The sequence below is a fragment of the Populus euphratica genome, unplaced genomic scaffold, assembly GCF_000495115.2.
Source record: "Populus euphratica unplaced genomic scaffold, PopEup_1.0 scaffold103.1, whole genome shotgun sequence".
NCBI classification, from domain to species: domain Eukaryota; kingdom Viridiplantae; phylum Streptophyta; class Magnoliopsida; order Malpighiales; family Salicaceae; genus Populus; species Populus euphratica.
Window position 1 is genome coordinate 136729 of NW_011499891.1, and position 14685 is coordinate 151413.

The window sequence follows — 14685 nt, forward strand, 5'->3', positions numbered from 1 at the left end:
GACCAACTCTTGACTTGGTGACAATCCTTATCTTTTTTTGTCTGCCTAAAAAATCATTGATAATATTAGAATTGGAACCACTTGAAATATAAAATTATAGGAAATTGTCTAAGCTTTCCAGGAAAAAAAATTGATGTCATTTGGACTTCTGGAATTCTAGATACGGGCCAAACATTGAACAGTGTTCGGGCTGCAAGATAGATTTGGACTTCTTTGTTATTTCTCTTCATTGTTGCTACAATTTGGACTTGAAAATAGCCTTTTTTAAATCTTAGGCTTCACATGAAAGTTGTATGCCTATGTCTTATCTTTTCATTTATATAAAGTAAACCTAAATCTGAGACCTACAACTCTAGATATGACCCAATTACCAAACAGTGTTCTGATTTAGATTTCACCAACATTTTTTTTCTAAGTTTGACAATCTTTTTGCCCTTTCAATTTTAGTTTTTAAACTTATCAATCAATCCTTTTATTTATGTGATAAACCTTCATTTAAAATTAACATTAATTACAAATTAAAAATATCTTATATTATTAGATATGTTATTATAAAACATGCTTTAATTGAGGAGTTATTGATACTTCAAGTGTAAAATAATAATATAAAATTTTGATAAAAATATATTTTTAAGTAATAATCAGCTCACCAATTAAAACTTAATTTTACTGTATTTTTTTTAAATAACATTATTTTAATTATTAAAAAAAATATTGTAACTATACGGTTTTTATTGATTGTAATTTAGTAGTTGAAGGCGCCGAGTAATCTAACCCCGGTTTTCTACAAGTGACGAACCAGTCTGGTTCGATGAAAACATTTTGAAAGCCGCTTTCAGTCTGGCGCCTCTCTTCTCAAAAATTTGGCTCCAAACATATAATATAGTCTCTATAGAGAGAAAGGGTGTTGGAGTTTGAGAGAGAATCTGGAACATGGATGCTCCTCTTGACTTTGAATTTGAAGACCCACTTCTCAATTCTCCTGTTATTGTCAAGAAAAGGTCTGTGTCCCCCCCAAATCACTTATCTTGTTTTGGTTTTGTACAACTACTCTAGTTGGAAAGTTTGATCTGGGTATCTACTAGTTCAGTTTTCTAGTTTTTCTGTTTATGAGCATTGCTGTTGGTTATGTGATTATTGTGTATTATCTTGATTGATAGTACTGCTCATGATTTCATGGACCTTGTTTCATTTCTTTTAGAACCAGTTTTTGTGAAGCAAACCCTTTTTTGCTTTCTTATTATTTTACTTTCGAGGTGAAATTTTTTTAATTTGATTGAGAATCCATTAAGTAAGAGATGATATTCTCTGATAAAATGTAACAAACTTGAGGACTCGCTTGGCATTTGGAGCACCGATTGAGTACAGGATGTCATCTTACCCCCTTTTGTGATGTAATTTTTGTTGAATTTGCATTGCAAGTTTTGCTTTTGATAAATTTTTTGACTTGTTTGTTTTGTTTACAATACGAACCAGCAAGAAAGTTATTGGCTTGGATGATCTTTTGACTGATCACTACCAGGAGAAAAGCAAAGTGATAGAGAGGGAATCTAAACGAGCAAAAGCAAAGAAAAAATATGATTCAGATGAGGATGATTTTGACAAAGAAGCTTTACTATCAAAACAAATTAATGAATGCCACAATCAGGCATGATAGACTTCTCTTCTGTAGATCTTTGAATGCTTTTTAATGCCATTTTATGTCTTCCCTTTTGGCCATTTGACAAGTTGGTCCTTGATGTAGATGCAAGAAATGAGTGGTGAGGCAGAGATTGCCACGTGGGGTGTACATGTTTTTGGCACTCAGGTCCTCTTCTAATGAATGAATTTGAACTCATAGCTATGCTACTTAATGTTTGCTTTGGTATTTGGACTGGTTTCAACGGGAGTTCATTTTTTTGTAATTGATGGTAATTTGTTATTCTGTGGGTGAATTGCAGAAACCCCTTCCAGTTCTTACACTGCCTGAGCTTGGAAGTTGCTCACTTTTGCGGTCTTTCATGAGCAGCGAGCTCAACTCTTTGGTTGAACTCACCACAGAAAAAGGTTATTCATATTTCTACTTTTCTTGAATTATTTCTTGTCGTTTTCTCACCAATTCTGCATGTCTGCCTCTCTTTTCCTGATTCACACATGCGTGCTCTCACAAAATGAAATTTATATTTTTCGTTGTGATCAGTTTGAAGCAATTGTCTAACTATTCTACTTTCCTCTTTGACATGCCCTTGCAGTGGAAACGTTTCTTGAAGGACTATTAGTAAATGGTTGGCTCTCAAAATTGGTCAACACATGTAGCTATATGGAAAAATCAATAGCTAAATGGACATTCTATTTGAGTAAGTGTATCTGTTAGTGCCTAAGAGTTCATTTTGTTTTAATTTGATGTTATTTATGTGCTCATACTTTGGCTTGTTAGTGTTATATTCATCAAAAGAAAAGTTGAGAGCATCTGCCTGTGACTTCTGGTGCAACATTCTTTTTCCTCGGGTTAAGGTGAACCTGATTTTTACTTTTATTGATTCGTTGCAAAGTTCTTGACACCTCATTTTGTGTTTTCATTAAGTCCTTTCAAGTATTATGGTTCTTTTTCTATGCTTAATCAGACCGAGAAGCTGCCTATCAGAATCGAGTGGTTTCCCAGTTACTGTGAGCTGAGAAGTGCTCTCGAAACATATGGATTTCTCTTCAATTATTTGTCACGGACAGAATCAATAATCAACAGTAAGTACTCTCACCTCTTTGCCACTTCTATATGAATTTAGGATGGTACATGCATGCATAAATACATAAACACATACATGAGTCCAACTGTCTGTACATATATCTCATGTATCCCACAGAAAAGAAAACATACATACTGTATTATATTACACATAATATACATGTGTGTAGTAGCATATACATATTTTGTCTCTTCGCTAACATACACCTTAAAATCCTTGTTGTGGCCAATAAAAGCAAGTCTGGATGCTATCATATGCAAGATACATGAGGCAAAGTTGGATGGTGGTGGTGATAGAAATGCTCCTTCCAGTGTGCAACAACACTGGTTTGACAAACCCTGTATATTGTATGTTAGATGGCAACATGCATTTACATTTTTGTTTCCTTTTTCTTCTGATCTGCACAATGTTTGATGCTTAATTTCACTTTACTGGCTGTGAATTGGGCTTGGTATTGCTTATTGTGAACTTTTTTGATAGATTTCTGTTATCTGATATCTACATGTTTTTAAGCTGAGTGATGTGGATGAGTGGAATCGTCTGCATGGGTAAAATACATGTCTTTAGGATTTTTGCTACAACAGAAACAATTTAGCCTATCAATATCCTTTTGATGTTCGAGGTTCAATTGTCAATGTGGACTGTCTTTGATGCAAGGCAGGATGTTGGGAGGAGGAAAACAACAGAAAACAGCAATTACAAGTGTAGCTAAAATCTGAATAAAATTAAAGTTGGACCAAGAGTAGCGGGTTTAGGATTGGAAAGAAACCTCTAAAATCTGAGGTGATTGATAAGAAACAAAAGATTGTCTTATAAAATAACTGCTGCAACCTTTTTATCCTGCTGAAATGCCCTGCTCCTAATCCTTTTGGAAACAAATTACCAAATAAAATGTCACATGGTGATCACATGCAACAGGTAAATCCAAATAACTTGCAGATATGTAAACTAAATAAGAAAACTAAGATGCGTAAGGAAAGAAGTATTCTTCTAAAAGCTTCCATGCCATCTTCTTTTCAAAGTTGATTGCAAGAAGGAATTGATCAATATGTAAGGTTCTTATCTGCATTCTCTCATTGTTGTGGTCCTGTGATATTCTTACATTGTTGTGTATTCACATCTGATTAGTCTGGGAACATCTGTTTCTGTGCTGTTTATGCCTTTTTTTAATGCATTGATACAGAGATAAAGCATTTGTGAGTTTTCCACGTCAAATACCAGTTTGATTTTTATTTTGTTTTAGTGAAGGACACCTGCAATTTGTTAGAAAGAACCATATGTGCCATGCAGATGTGAACCACCTATAGGAAATTGTTTTTACAATACATATATTATGTTTACCTTTCAGATTCAGGGGTTAGAGGGCCACCTAAAAATATTAGAGCCTGGATCAAATTTGTAGCTGCCTGTTGTTGTGTCAGGTATGAGATGAATATGAAAAAACACGAGTGAAATATGTGTTGTCATAAATTGGATATTGTCTTGTTCACATGTAAAATAAAGCTGCAAATACTACTACTAGTTTGAAATGTGTTTTTATTTTTTATTTTTATGGTTAATGAGGTTTATTCCTTTTCAGGAACAAACGGCCTGTATTTTCAACTTCAGAAGCTGAGGAACTAGTTGAAGTTGCTGTTTTCCTTTCCTCAGATCGCCAGCTTGAAGGTTTACTGGTGCTTTTGGATGAATTTGTGCAATCAGTTATCAGTTACTTCACAGATGAAGAATGGAATATCAGCTGTGAAAAGATAGCAAGATCCATCTCTTGCAGGTAATTGCTTTTTAGCTCTTACCACTGGACTTCTCGGATCATTATGGTCTATTTTTTAAAATGCCTTTGTTGAATTGGTGCTCATCCAAATTTCATTGAAGAACTTGTTCTGCTTACCATTTCCCTCTGTGGCTTTTCCCCAATCTGGTTTTAAGAGTTCTCTGAATGTTAGTAATTTGTTTCATGGTTAGCAGAAGGGTGGATGTACACTCTTTGCTCATATCCTTTGCTTGCAGGTAATTGCTATATAGCTTTTAGCATTGGACTTCTTGGATCATCATATCCTATTTTCAAATATACCTTGTTGCATTGGTTTTCATCAAAATTTCATTGAAGTACTTGATCTGCTACCATTTCACCCTGTGGTTTATCTCCTATCTGTTTTAAGAGTTTGCTGAATGGTAGTAGTTTTTATATGGTTAGCAGAGGGTGGATGTACATTCTTTGCTCATATCTTTACCTGGAGGTTTTGCTCCAAGTCTAAGGATAGAAGATTTTAATTTGGCTCATATCACAGTACCAGGTTTTATGGCTGTTGGCTTGTGCTTGTAAGTTTATGTCAGCCTGAAATATGCCAAAGGTGAAATGGATACCATGTTTTGTGTTTGTGTGATGCAAATAACTGATAAGCAAAAAGTGAAGATTGAAATCATTGGAAACAAACTCAGCAATTGTTAGTTATTTTTTTATCTAAAAAAATGGAATGTATGTTAACCTCATTTTGTCTGGAATATGATATGGTGCTTGTCATTATTTAGCACATCTTTCCACAAGTAAAGGGGTGTAACCTCCCATATGATGTCTTCAGATTTGATAAGTGATGCAACCTCACCTTATGTACACATTACACATCACAAACAGGTTTGGGGCTTGAGGGGTTGTCACGAGGAAGTTACTTATTATTTAGATAACTAATGCAATTGTTGCAACTTGATATGTAATTTTAAGAAAGTGGGAATCCTTAAAAGAAAGATAGATGGAAGGCAATAATCTGGCTCGCTTGTGACTGATTTCTCTTATTCTTGTTATCATTGGTTATTCCAGAAGCCCCAGGGACTTGAACTGTTTGCAGACTGTGGAATGCATTTCAGGAGTTAGCACTCGTGGCAATCACCTGAGGAGTGCGATTTCTTATCAGATTCTGCTTAATTGTTTCGATAATAAGGTACTCATGTTCATCTCTGTTAATAGCTCAATTAAATTCATTCAATTTACTGTTTATACTTGTTGATTCTTTTGTTGGGGAATTTCTAAATTATTCTCTAGTTTCTTGTCATCTATGGCTCAAGTTACTTTTGATTATATAATTTCTGTACATTATTTGCCAGTGATAATAATTAATGTGTGTAAAAACTATAGGCTTTACAATGATCTAACAGTTGGACATTCTGTTTTCTTAATATGCTTTGCTTAAAAACTATAGGCTTTATGATGATCTAATAAGTAGGAGATTCTGTTATCTTAATTCTTTGATTGTAGTGCATTGAAGGATTTCATTTTCCTAACAAGCATAAACTATCCATTTGCAACATAAATTTACATCAGTTAAAAGCAAAGTAAAACTAACAGTAACATGAATGAGATAACGTCAGAAATTTACATCTTTTAATGTAAACGGAAAATTAACACTAGTATGAATGAGGATGATGCAAGATCTCCACTTTTAGCTTCTCATAAACTAAGTTGATTGTTATCAAAATGCCATTGCATTCAAACTGTACTGATTTGTGTACAGAAAGATAGATACAGTGCCATAGGATCTTCATAGTTTTCTGGGCGATGTAACTGCTGTTATTTATTGAGACTTTTTTTTTTTTTCCTTTACTGGCCTAGGAATAATGGATAATCGTTGACATGCCCTAAACATTTGAGTCTGGTTTGTTTTTTGTGCATACTGACTTAGAGTGAACTGGGTGTTGCTTATAGCATCAGCCAAATCATGCTATTGACAAAAATATAATAATCTTCTGATTAGAGTGACTTTATAGTCAGATTTCTTGCACTCTGCTTTTCCTGAATTTATCTTATTATTTTAAGAATAGTTACATATGCAATCACAAGTTTATGAATACTCCTCTGGCAAAACATTACTATTGCAACATAAATTCAGTCTAAACAGTTTTGACTGGTTGAATGACATGCATGGATTTTGAACCCCAAATGTCTTGGGCCATATTGGACTGTATCCATTCAGGTTCACTTTTGTCACATTCCTCAGGCTTCCAACGAAGAAGAGATCCTGAGTTTCCTCATATCCATAAACGTGAAAGACCGAAGTTGTGATCTTTTCCAGATGTACATTTACCTGGTTTTGACTGAAAACTGGCTCTTGTCCAATCCAATGTTTGAACTCAAGCCAGTGATCTATGAAATGTGGGGTGTTTATCTGCGAAACTGTTCTTGCCAAATCACAAGCACAGATATGAGGCCCTATGCATCCAAGGTGTGCTGTTAAATGCTCTTATCTCTATGCGCTCAAGTGATTTTCATTAAGAATTTCTTTCAATATTTCAGGTCCGCACTAAAGCTTCGTATATTCTATTTGGCACCACCAATAAATAACTATTATAAAGTATGTGTCCCTACACAGCCCAAAAAGAAAGTGCTATTTTTTTTTTTGTAAATTATGGATAACTGTTGATTGATGCCCATCTTTTGTAAGTCTTCTGATGGAATACAAGGTATAGGTGCTGAAATGTAGCAGAAAGGAAATAAAGAGTATATCCACATGTGAATTAAAAGAAACAAGATTGCAATTATTTATTAGTGGCAAGTGGTAAGTCAGCACTCAGCACTCTTTATATTTGCTATTGTCGTAAGTTCTGCTCAAAAGTGTCTTTGTTCACTTCATATGCTACTCACCTTGACATGGAGGCAATTTTGTCCTTAAAAAGATTGGCAAGGACAGTTAACTCATTTACTCTGATGTTTATCCGTGTGCACAAAAATGGCCAAGGTTGGTCGTCTTTGTTAAAATGTTGTGCTGTTTTTAGAGGGATTTCTTGTCTTGTGGACATGATATTTTCCTACTATTTTTTATAGCATCAAGATACTGCATTCACTACATTTCCTCTGTCGGGACTGTACTTCATGGATTGCACCATTTTCAATTTGTGCAGAATAACATGACATGCTGAAGCTTTTCCAAACTTAACCACATAGCATTTCATGTTTACAGGGAAGTCTGAAATTTGAACCCGCTGTACAAGTTCTAAGCATTCAAAATACAATCTCCTTTTGAATTCTTTAAACCTGCTGATTCCCAAGCTGAGTTGTGGGAGAATTAAAGGAAAGTTTGGCAGGATTTGGTTTGGTTAGGCAATCCCTAGTAATCATATCTGTATAAATGGTGCATTCAGAAGAGATTCCACCGTACTGTACGAATATTTAAGTTCCAGGAGGGAACAAATGGCGCAGCGCTTCTCCCCGCCTCAATTTTTATATTGAAGTCAGGTTTTATTGCTTTTGTATTAAGATGGTTATGTTGGGGTGGTTTTAGGGGGCTTAACCAATCATTTTATGCCCACCTCAAATCATTTGTTCAATAACATTAGGTGTTTGTAAAATTGGCATAAAATTTTATGCAAGAAAATTGAACCCAAATACTACTCACATGACGTGCTCTTGAGCAATTGAGGGACACTAGATTGTGAGACAACCATATTTATTTCAAAATCTAAATCCTAATCCTTTACTAAAAACAAATTGAAACCCTTTTAAATTCTAACCAGATCACGGATAATCATATCAGAAGAATTCTTTTGTTTTCATGGGTTTTTGAGCCGTAAATTTTAGTTCATTTAACATTATTCATCTAAGATGGGAATTAATTGTTTGTGTTCATCTCATTTCCAATTAATACAACGATCAGATGGCAATTAACTATTAGTTCCATTTAAGTGAAATTAAAAAATACAGGGTGTTAATGACATGCTAAGTTAATTTTAGGCAAAGGATATAATGATGGGTTGCTCCAAAGGGAATGTGCTAAAACGGTGTTGAAAAAAAAAAATCCTTAAATGGGCTTCCTCTGTATTTATGGAGAAAGTTAAATTTAGGACGATGGATGCCCTGGATGCATAGGAGTTCTCATAGCAGGCCATTTATGGGAGATGCCAGGCATCCAGCTTCCCTTCTTAAAAAGGTAAAAGGAGACAAAAAAAACATTTGAGAACTTTTGAACCTGCGAAAATGGAAACCTGCAACTTGGACTATGGGAGCCGGAGGAAGGATTACATGCAGAAATTAAGTACTCATTTTAATAAAATCTAATATTAAAAGATCATATTTTACTATGGATTTTTATAATAAAATTATTATTTTACCCTTAATAATTTAAGTCTTCTAGCATGCTTTTTGAGTTATATAGTATTTTCCACGGAATACATTTGCTATTCCTAGATAGAATGGGAATAAATAAATATTTTAATATTTGATTTATATAATATAATATCTAAAATATTTTTAAAAGTTAATTTTTATTTTTTTTTTATTTACCTGGGGTGTCCGGGCCAGCTTGCGCGTATCACGACTAATCCTCACGGCCCACTGAATATCCTGCAAACTCAGTAGGCATGTAAGACACCGCGGAGATAACAGACATGCACACCAGGACTCGAATCCAGATGTAGTAGAAGGAGACAAGCCCGTCTACCATTTTCTTAACAATAAAGGTAATAGCATTTTCAATTTTCTTAACGCCTTGTGCGTCGTGTATGCAAGACCACCTAGTGGTTGAATATCACATTTTAAGGCAGTATTCAATATATCTTGCCATTCCCGTCATTGTGGTTTGGTGCTTGTAGTCACCAGATGTACAGTGAAGCTTTGATGACATTATTTTTTTTATTTTAAAAAATGCATAACTCCTGGGAGAAATAAAAACCGCGTGTTATTTATTAAATTTATTATACTTCATTCTTATTTTTTTTTAATTATGTCAAATTTATCTTTTTATTTTATGATATTTTAGGTTTGACCCTTAATTTTTTAATTTATAATTTATAATTTAGATTTTTAGTACTTTTACCAATTTCATCTTTAGATTTATGATCTTATTTTATATATATATTTGGTTCTCATTTTATTGATTTTTATTTTTATTTTGAATTTTTTTGTGAATTTAATTTTTCTTTTTTATTTTGTTCTTCATTCAATAATTGATGATATTTAAGATTTGACCGTTAATATTTTAATTTTTAATTTTGATTCTTAGTTTAATTTATATTTAATTTCATCTTTAGATCCAAAATCTTGAATTTTTTTTTTTAGTTTGGTCCTCATTCTTATTTTGGATTCATTTGTTGCTTTGATTTTTTTTTTTCAATTTTTCCCTCTAATTCAAGATTTTAGTTTATCCTCTTTTTCCCCCCCTTCAAATGAGGTTTTTATTATCTTAATTGCTATTTTTTTATCCTTGATTTTTTTTTTAATTTCATCATTCAATATTTAATTTATTAAAATTTGATCTTATTGGTTTTTTTTCATTATTTATAGGCTCTACACAAGAGTCAATCTAGAACAACTATTGGGTTACAGGTTACATGGGTTGAATTGAGTTAATTTAAGTCAACCAAATCTTTTTATATATTAAAAAAAGTCATTGTACCATTGTGAAAAAAAAGAAGGGAAAATAGTCAAAGGTTTTGACTCTATTTTGACTGGATTTGCCCTCGGTTAACCGAAATCTGGGTCAATATGCGTCTTTGATCATCTTACACTAGATGAATTCTCTAGGGGTTAACCGAAATCTGGGTCAATATGCGTTTTTGATCATCTTACACTAGATGAATTCTCTCCTAATTTCTTTTGAAACTCACCTTGATCTAAGCTGTGATTCACTTGGATCACGGTCAACTCGTCAGGTCAAGCTAAGTTTTAAAATAATAGCTTTCCTAATGCGGTGCTTCTAATTTAGTCATCATCTAGGGTCATGAGTTTAAAAAGTTAAAACGGGTTGACATCGTTTTCTTTCTTAAGTACATCATTCGAAGTTATTCATTTTAAAAAATGAACTTCATTATTTTTTTTAGTTTTCTTTTCAATCAGGATATTCATATTCATGATCTAGGTGGGAGGCTTGTTCGGGTGGCACTTGTTTTTTAGATCATTTTTTTTATTTTTTTTTATTTTATCTTTTAAAATTCAATTCTTTAAAAAATTAAACATTGTTTTTTTTCTCTCATTTTTCTTTTTATTGGATTATTCCATCTGCATAATCTTACTCACAGGTTTTGATAACATTACCTGGTTTTGCTAATGCTTTGTTTTTGAAGATTTAATTCTTGAGGATTAACAATTATTATTTCTTTTTAATTCTTTTTCTATGATGTTAATGTTATTCTAGGATTAAGGCAATAATAACATATAAGGGGGTGAATTGAGTGCTTTACTAATAACAATACAAATCACAATTAACTTAATTAAACACAATTAACCAACAATATAATTAAAGTGTTTAAAATAAAATGTATAAGGATAAGAATTACAAACTTAGTTCTTAATGTGGTTTGGTAAGCCTATTACATCTATATCTCAAGTACCAAACTGGTCTTGAATATTATATTCTTTATAACCCATGCTAAAGATTACAATGTTCTTGATAAATCCTCACCAAGCCCCTTTTCACTACTTGAAGAAATACTATTTTCAAGATTTTTCACCTTGGTGATGTACTCACCAAAGACCAAAAGTTTTTCATTTAAATTCTTGAAGAATTACAATTTTTAAACTATAACAACACTCTCTCAAAGAGAAAATAATATAACTGAAGCTTATATTTCTCTAGCTCATTCAATAACACTTATAATGTATGTAAGTATTTAAATGTAGCGAGTATAAGAATTTATATTTTGATACAAGAGTATAAAGGTTTTAATGTACAAATATGAGTATGGTTTAAAATTGAATATATATATATTCCTAGTAAAAACTAGTTATTTTATAGCAGTTATTTTATTTTTTTAATAGATAAAATGGTCGACTAGTTTATATCAGTCAAGCTAATTAGTTGATCGGTTCCTGTAGATTCTCAGGCATTCATATATGATAAACACGTGGTTAACCAGTTTATTTGGCATGGCGAAATAGTTGACTGATTTAACTTAAAATCCATTCGTAACATTTTCTATGAATTGAACTAACTAAATGTCTATCAATTCTATAATGCATGTAATGTGAAGATTATAAATTCACTTTAATTTGTATTATTAAGTTAGATATAAAGATTTATATAATTTACACTAAAATGAACCCTTAAAATCTAAGTCTTTACTTATTTTGTATTTTAGATTTGTTGATTGATTTTTTTATTTAATTTTTTATGTTTATTAATGATCTTCATGTAAACTTGTTTAAATTTATTTTCAACCAAGTATATTATTAATTAATTTTTATTTAATTATTATCATTAAAATAAATAAAAGATTAATATGTCCCTCATAGATTAATAGTAAAGTTATGATTATTTTTTTTTGGTTTTGTAAAATACACAAGCAGCCTTTAAAAACCATTTTTTTACATTAAAAAAAACAATCAGTCTAGCGAACAGGAAAATATGGAATAAAGTACCTTGCTAAGCTGATTGATTCATGCTTACCATTTAACCTTGTCCCATATCAAAATATTTTATTACACCACGTAGTTGATCTAAGCATTTTCCCAAACAATCATGATTATTTCTCTAAAAAAAAAATAGCATCCGTTCTATTATAATTTAAATATATTTTCATGCATTTTATTGATGAAAAAACTTAAATAAATAACCAAAATATTTAAACTTTAAAATAATAAAAATATTTTAAATTTATTAGTTTTTTCAAAATTAACAACATTAGTTAAATAAATAATTTTATTTATGAAAACTAAACAAATGTAATAATAAATAATAAATGGATTTAAAAAAAAATAAAATTAGGTATGTTTATATATTTTCATGTATTTTATTTATGAAAAATATTAAATAAATAACCAGAATATTTAAACTTTAAAATAATAATAAAATAGTTTAAATTTATTACTTTTTTTCAAAATTAACAAGATTAGTTAAATAAATAATTGTATTTATGACTTCATGACAAAAAAAATAATTTTATTTATGAAAACTAATCAAATTTAATAATAAATAATTAATGGATTTTAAAAAAAAATAATAAATTAGTTATGTTTATATAAATGAAAATGACGAGAATTATTGTTGTTAGAACACATTATTCTATCATATCCTATGCTTACCAAATAAGAAACGGAATAGTTGTAAAGTCTCAAAAAATTATCATACGGACTTGCTCCACCACCTAATATCATAGGCCAAGCTAATAATTTTTTTTCTAAATTTATTCACATCATTTTGTGATGAATGCATTATGAATTATTTCATTATATAATCATAACTTTATTATTAAATGTGAATAAGTTCACATTCTAAATATTATTTACTAAATATATGATTTCAATAAATTTAATCACATACGATAGAACTATTATATATAATTAAATATAATTGAAATGAGATGTTAAGATGAATTTTTAAATATAAGTTATAGCAAAAAAAAGGTCTCTTAAGTTAACATTTTGTTACTATCATGGTATAAAAGATATAAAAAATATTGAGATAATGAAAACAAAGAAAACAAGATATAATAAGAAATAATGATAGATATCTGTTATCATTATGAATTTTTTTATCTTTAATATATATTGTTATTACTATGAATTTTTTTATATCTGTTATCACTATGAATTTTTTTTATCTTTAATATATATTGTTATTTTTTTTATATATTAAAAAAAACATAATTAGATATCTATATATATATATATATTATTTTAGTTTCTATTAGTGTTGAAATTAATAAATATAATAACTCTAGTTATAAAACCTAGATTAGTTAGATGAGTCAATCTGACTTGATCAGGTTAAAAACTCAGGTTTATTTATAATTTGGTTGATCCAGTGTAAAACATGGGTTAAAAACCTTGATTATATAAATATATCATTGTAATAATTTCTTTTAAAAAATTGGGTTAATCCCAGGTTGATCTTTTTAATTTATGATTTGAGCATTGTCTTGATCTTTTTAGTTCATGATTTGAGCATTGTCTTGGTTCAAGTTTTAAAATTATAATAATAATTATTTTTATTTATATTTTTTTGAATTCAAGAAAACCTCACTCCTACGAAAGTGTACTTTGTGGATCTAGGTAAATGAGTAAAATACCGGTTGTTCCAGGCTCTTACAAGAGATACACGTCTTGACTCGAACTCGAGACTTGCTATGCAGATCTCAACCCTTTTGCCACCACGCCACACCACTTGGGGTATTATTATCCATATATATCTTAGTTTGATAATTTTAAAATTAAAAGTTCTTATAAATATATTTTAGAGATAAAAAATCATAAAATTATGATTTTATTATTTTTATAACTCCTATTTTAAAAGTATAAAAATTCATTTAAAATTATCATAAAGATAAAAAAAATTTATACCTCAATCTTTTTAATTAAATGTCTTTATATCTGTTTTTATCGTTTCTATTGAGTAACCAATGTCTAAAAGTTCATCGTAATATAAATGTAACAAACCTATGTAGTAAAATTAGCCTTCAAAGTTCTCGAATTTATAGATATACAAAACTCATTTCAGTTGATGATGGCACGCCTCGAAAGCAATTAGAAGTCCAATATGTTTTCTTATCATGATACCCCGTATTAATCATTTCCAATCAAACCTTTTTTTTTTAATTTTTTTTTATTAAGATTGTTTATTTTACCATATGATCAAAGGTAAAATTTCTATTTTAAAATAAGAAAATTCATCATATGACCCAATTTGGAACTTTAATTTGAGACTTTAATGGTTTAATATTAAAGTTTTGAATAGACAAGAAGTACCTTCCTCCCCTTTTTTTATGTCTTTGAAGAGATAAAAGAAGTCTAAAAAAGACAAAAGAAGTTTATTATCATACATTAACCACATATATAATTACATAAATTCAATTCATTAAAAAAACAGAAAATTAAAATAAATATCAATGAATATTGTGCATACAAGAAAAGGGTTGTAAGGATTTGAACCAGAAACTGGTAATTTCGAAAAGAAAATCCAACTTTGAATGATATAAAAAGAAAATTCTATAAAAAGAAAAAAAGGAGAAGAGGTTACGAAGGAGGTTTGGAAATTCAAAAACG

The 14685-nt window shown here is 30.4% G+C and overlaps 1 protein-coding gene across 7 annotated transcripts; it reads left to right on the plus strand.

Annotated features, from left to right (window-relative positions):
- Positions 1 to 750: 750 nt before the first annotated feature.
- On the plus strand, positions 751 to 8097 carry LOC105131168 (actin protein 2/3 complex subunit-like protein). Of its 7 annotated transcripts, none has more exons than XM_011034005.1 (15): positions 752 to 1001; positions 1477 to 1648; positions 1745 to 1807; positions 1941 to 2046; positions 2232 to 2336; positions 2417 to 2493; positions 2604 to 2721; positions 4072 to 4144; positions 4303 to 4494; positions 4689 to 4730; positions 5539 to 5659; positions 6713 to 6937; positions 7009 to 7066; positions 7157 to 7263; positions 7537 to 8097. In XM_011034005.1, the coding sequence occupies exons 1-13, from the start codon at positions 934 to 936 to the stop codon at positions 7054 to 7056; spliced, it is 1410 nt and encodes a 469-aa protein (XP_011032307.1). In that variant the 5' UTR covers positions 752 to 933; the 3' UTR covers positions 7057 to 7066; positions 7157 to 7263; positions 7537 to 8097. The 7 variants fall into 7 exon arrangements, with proteins under 7 accessions (XP_011032305.1, XP_011032306.1, XP_011032307.1 ...); XM_011034006.1 differs by having other exon boundaries at positions 7673 to 7756; XM_011034007.1 differs by lacking the exon at positions 7537 to 8097 and having other exon boundaries at positions 7157 to 7264.
- The last annotated feature ends 6588 nt before the right edge of the window (positions 8098 to 14685 follow it).

Excerpts from the sequence above, each read along its gene's own strand:
- LOC105131168 (XM_011034003.1), top strand. The coding sequence starts at position 934 with ATGGATGCTCCTCTTGACTTTGAATTTGAAGACCCACTTCTCAATTCT. Across the intron at positions 1,649-1,744 it reads TTAATGAATGCCACAATCAG|ATGCAAGAAATGAGTGGTGA; the intron begins GCATGATAGACT and ends TCCTTGATGTAG. Across the intron at positions 2,047-2,231 it reads TGAACTCACCACAGAAAAAG|TGGAAACGTTTCTTGAAGGA; the intron begins GTTATTCATATT and ends ATGCCCTTGCAG.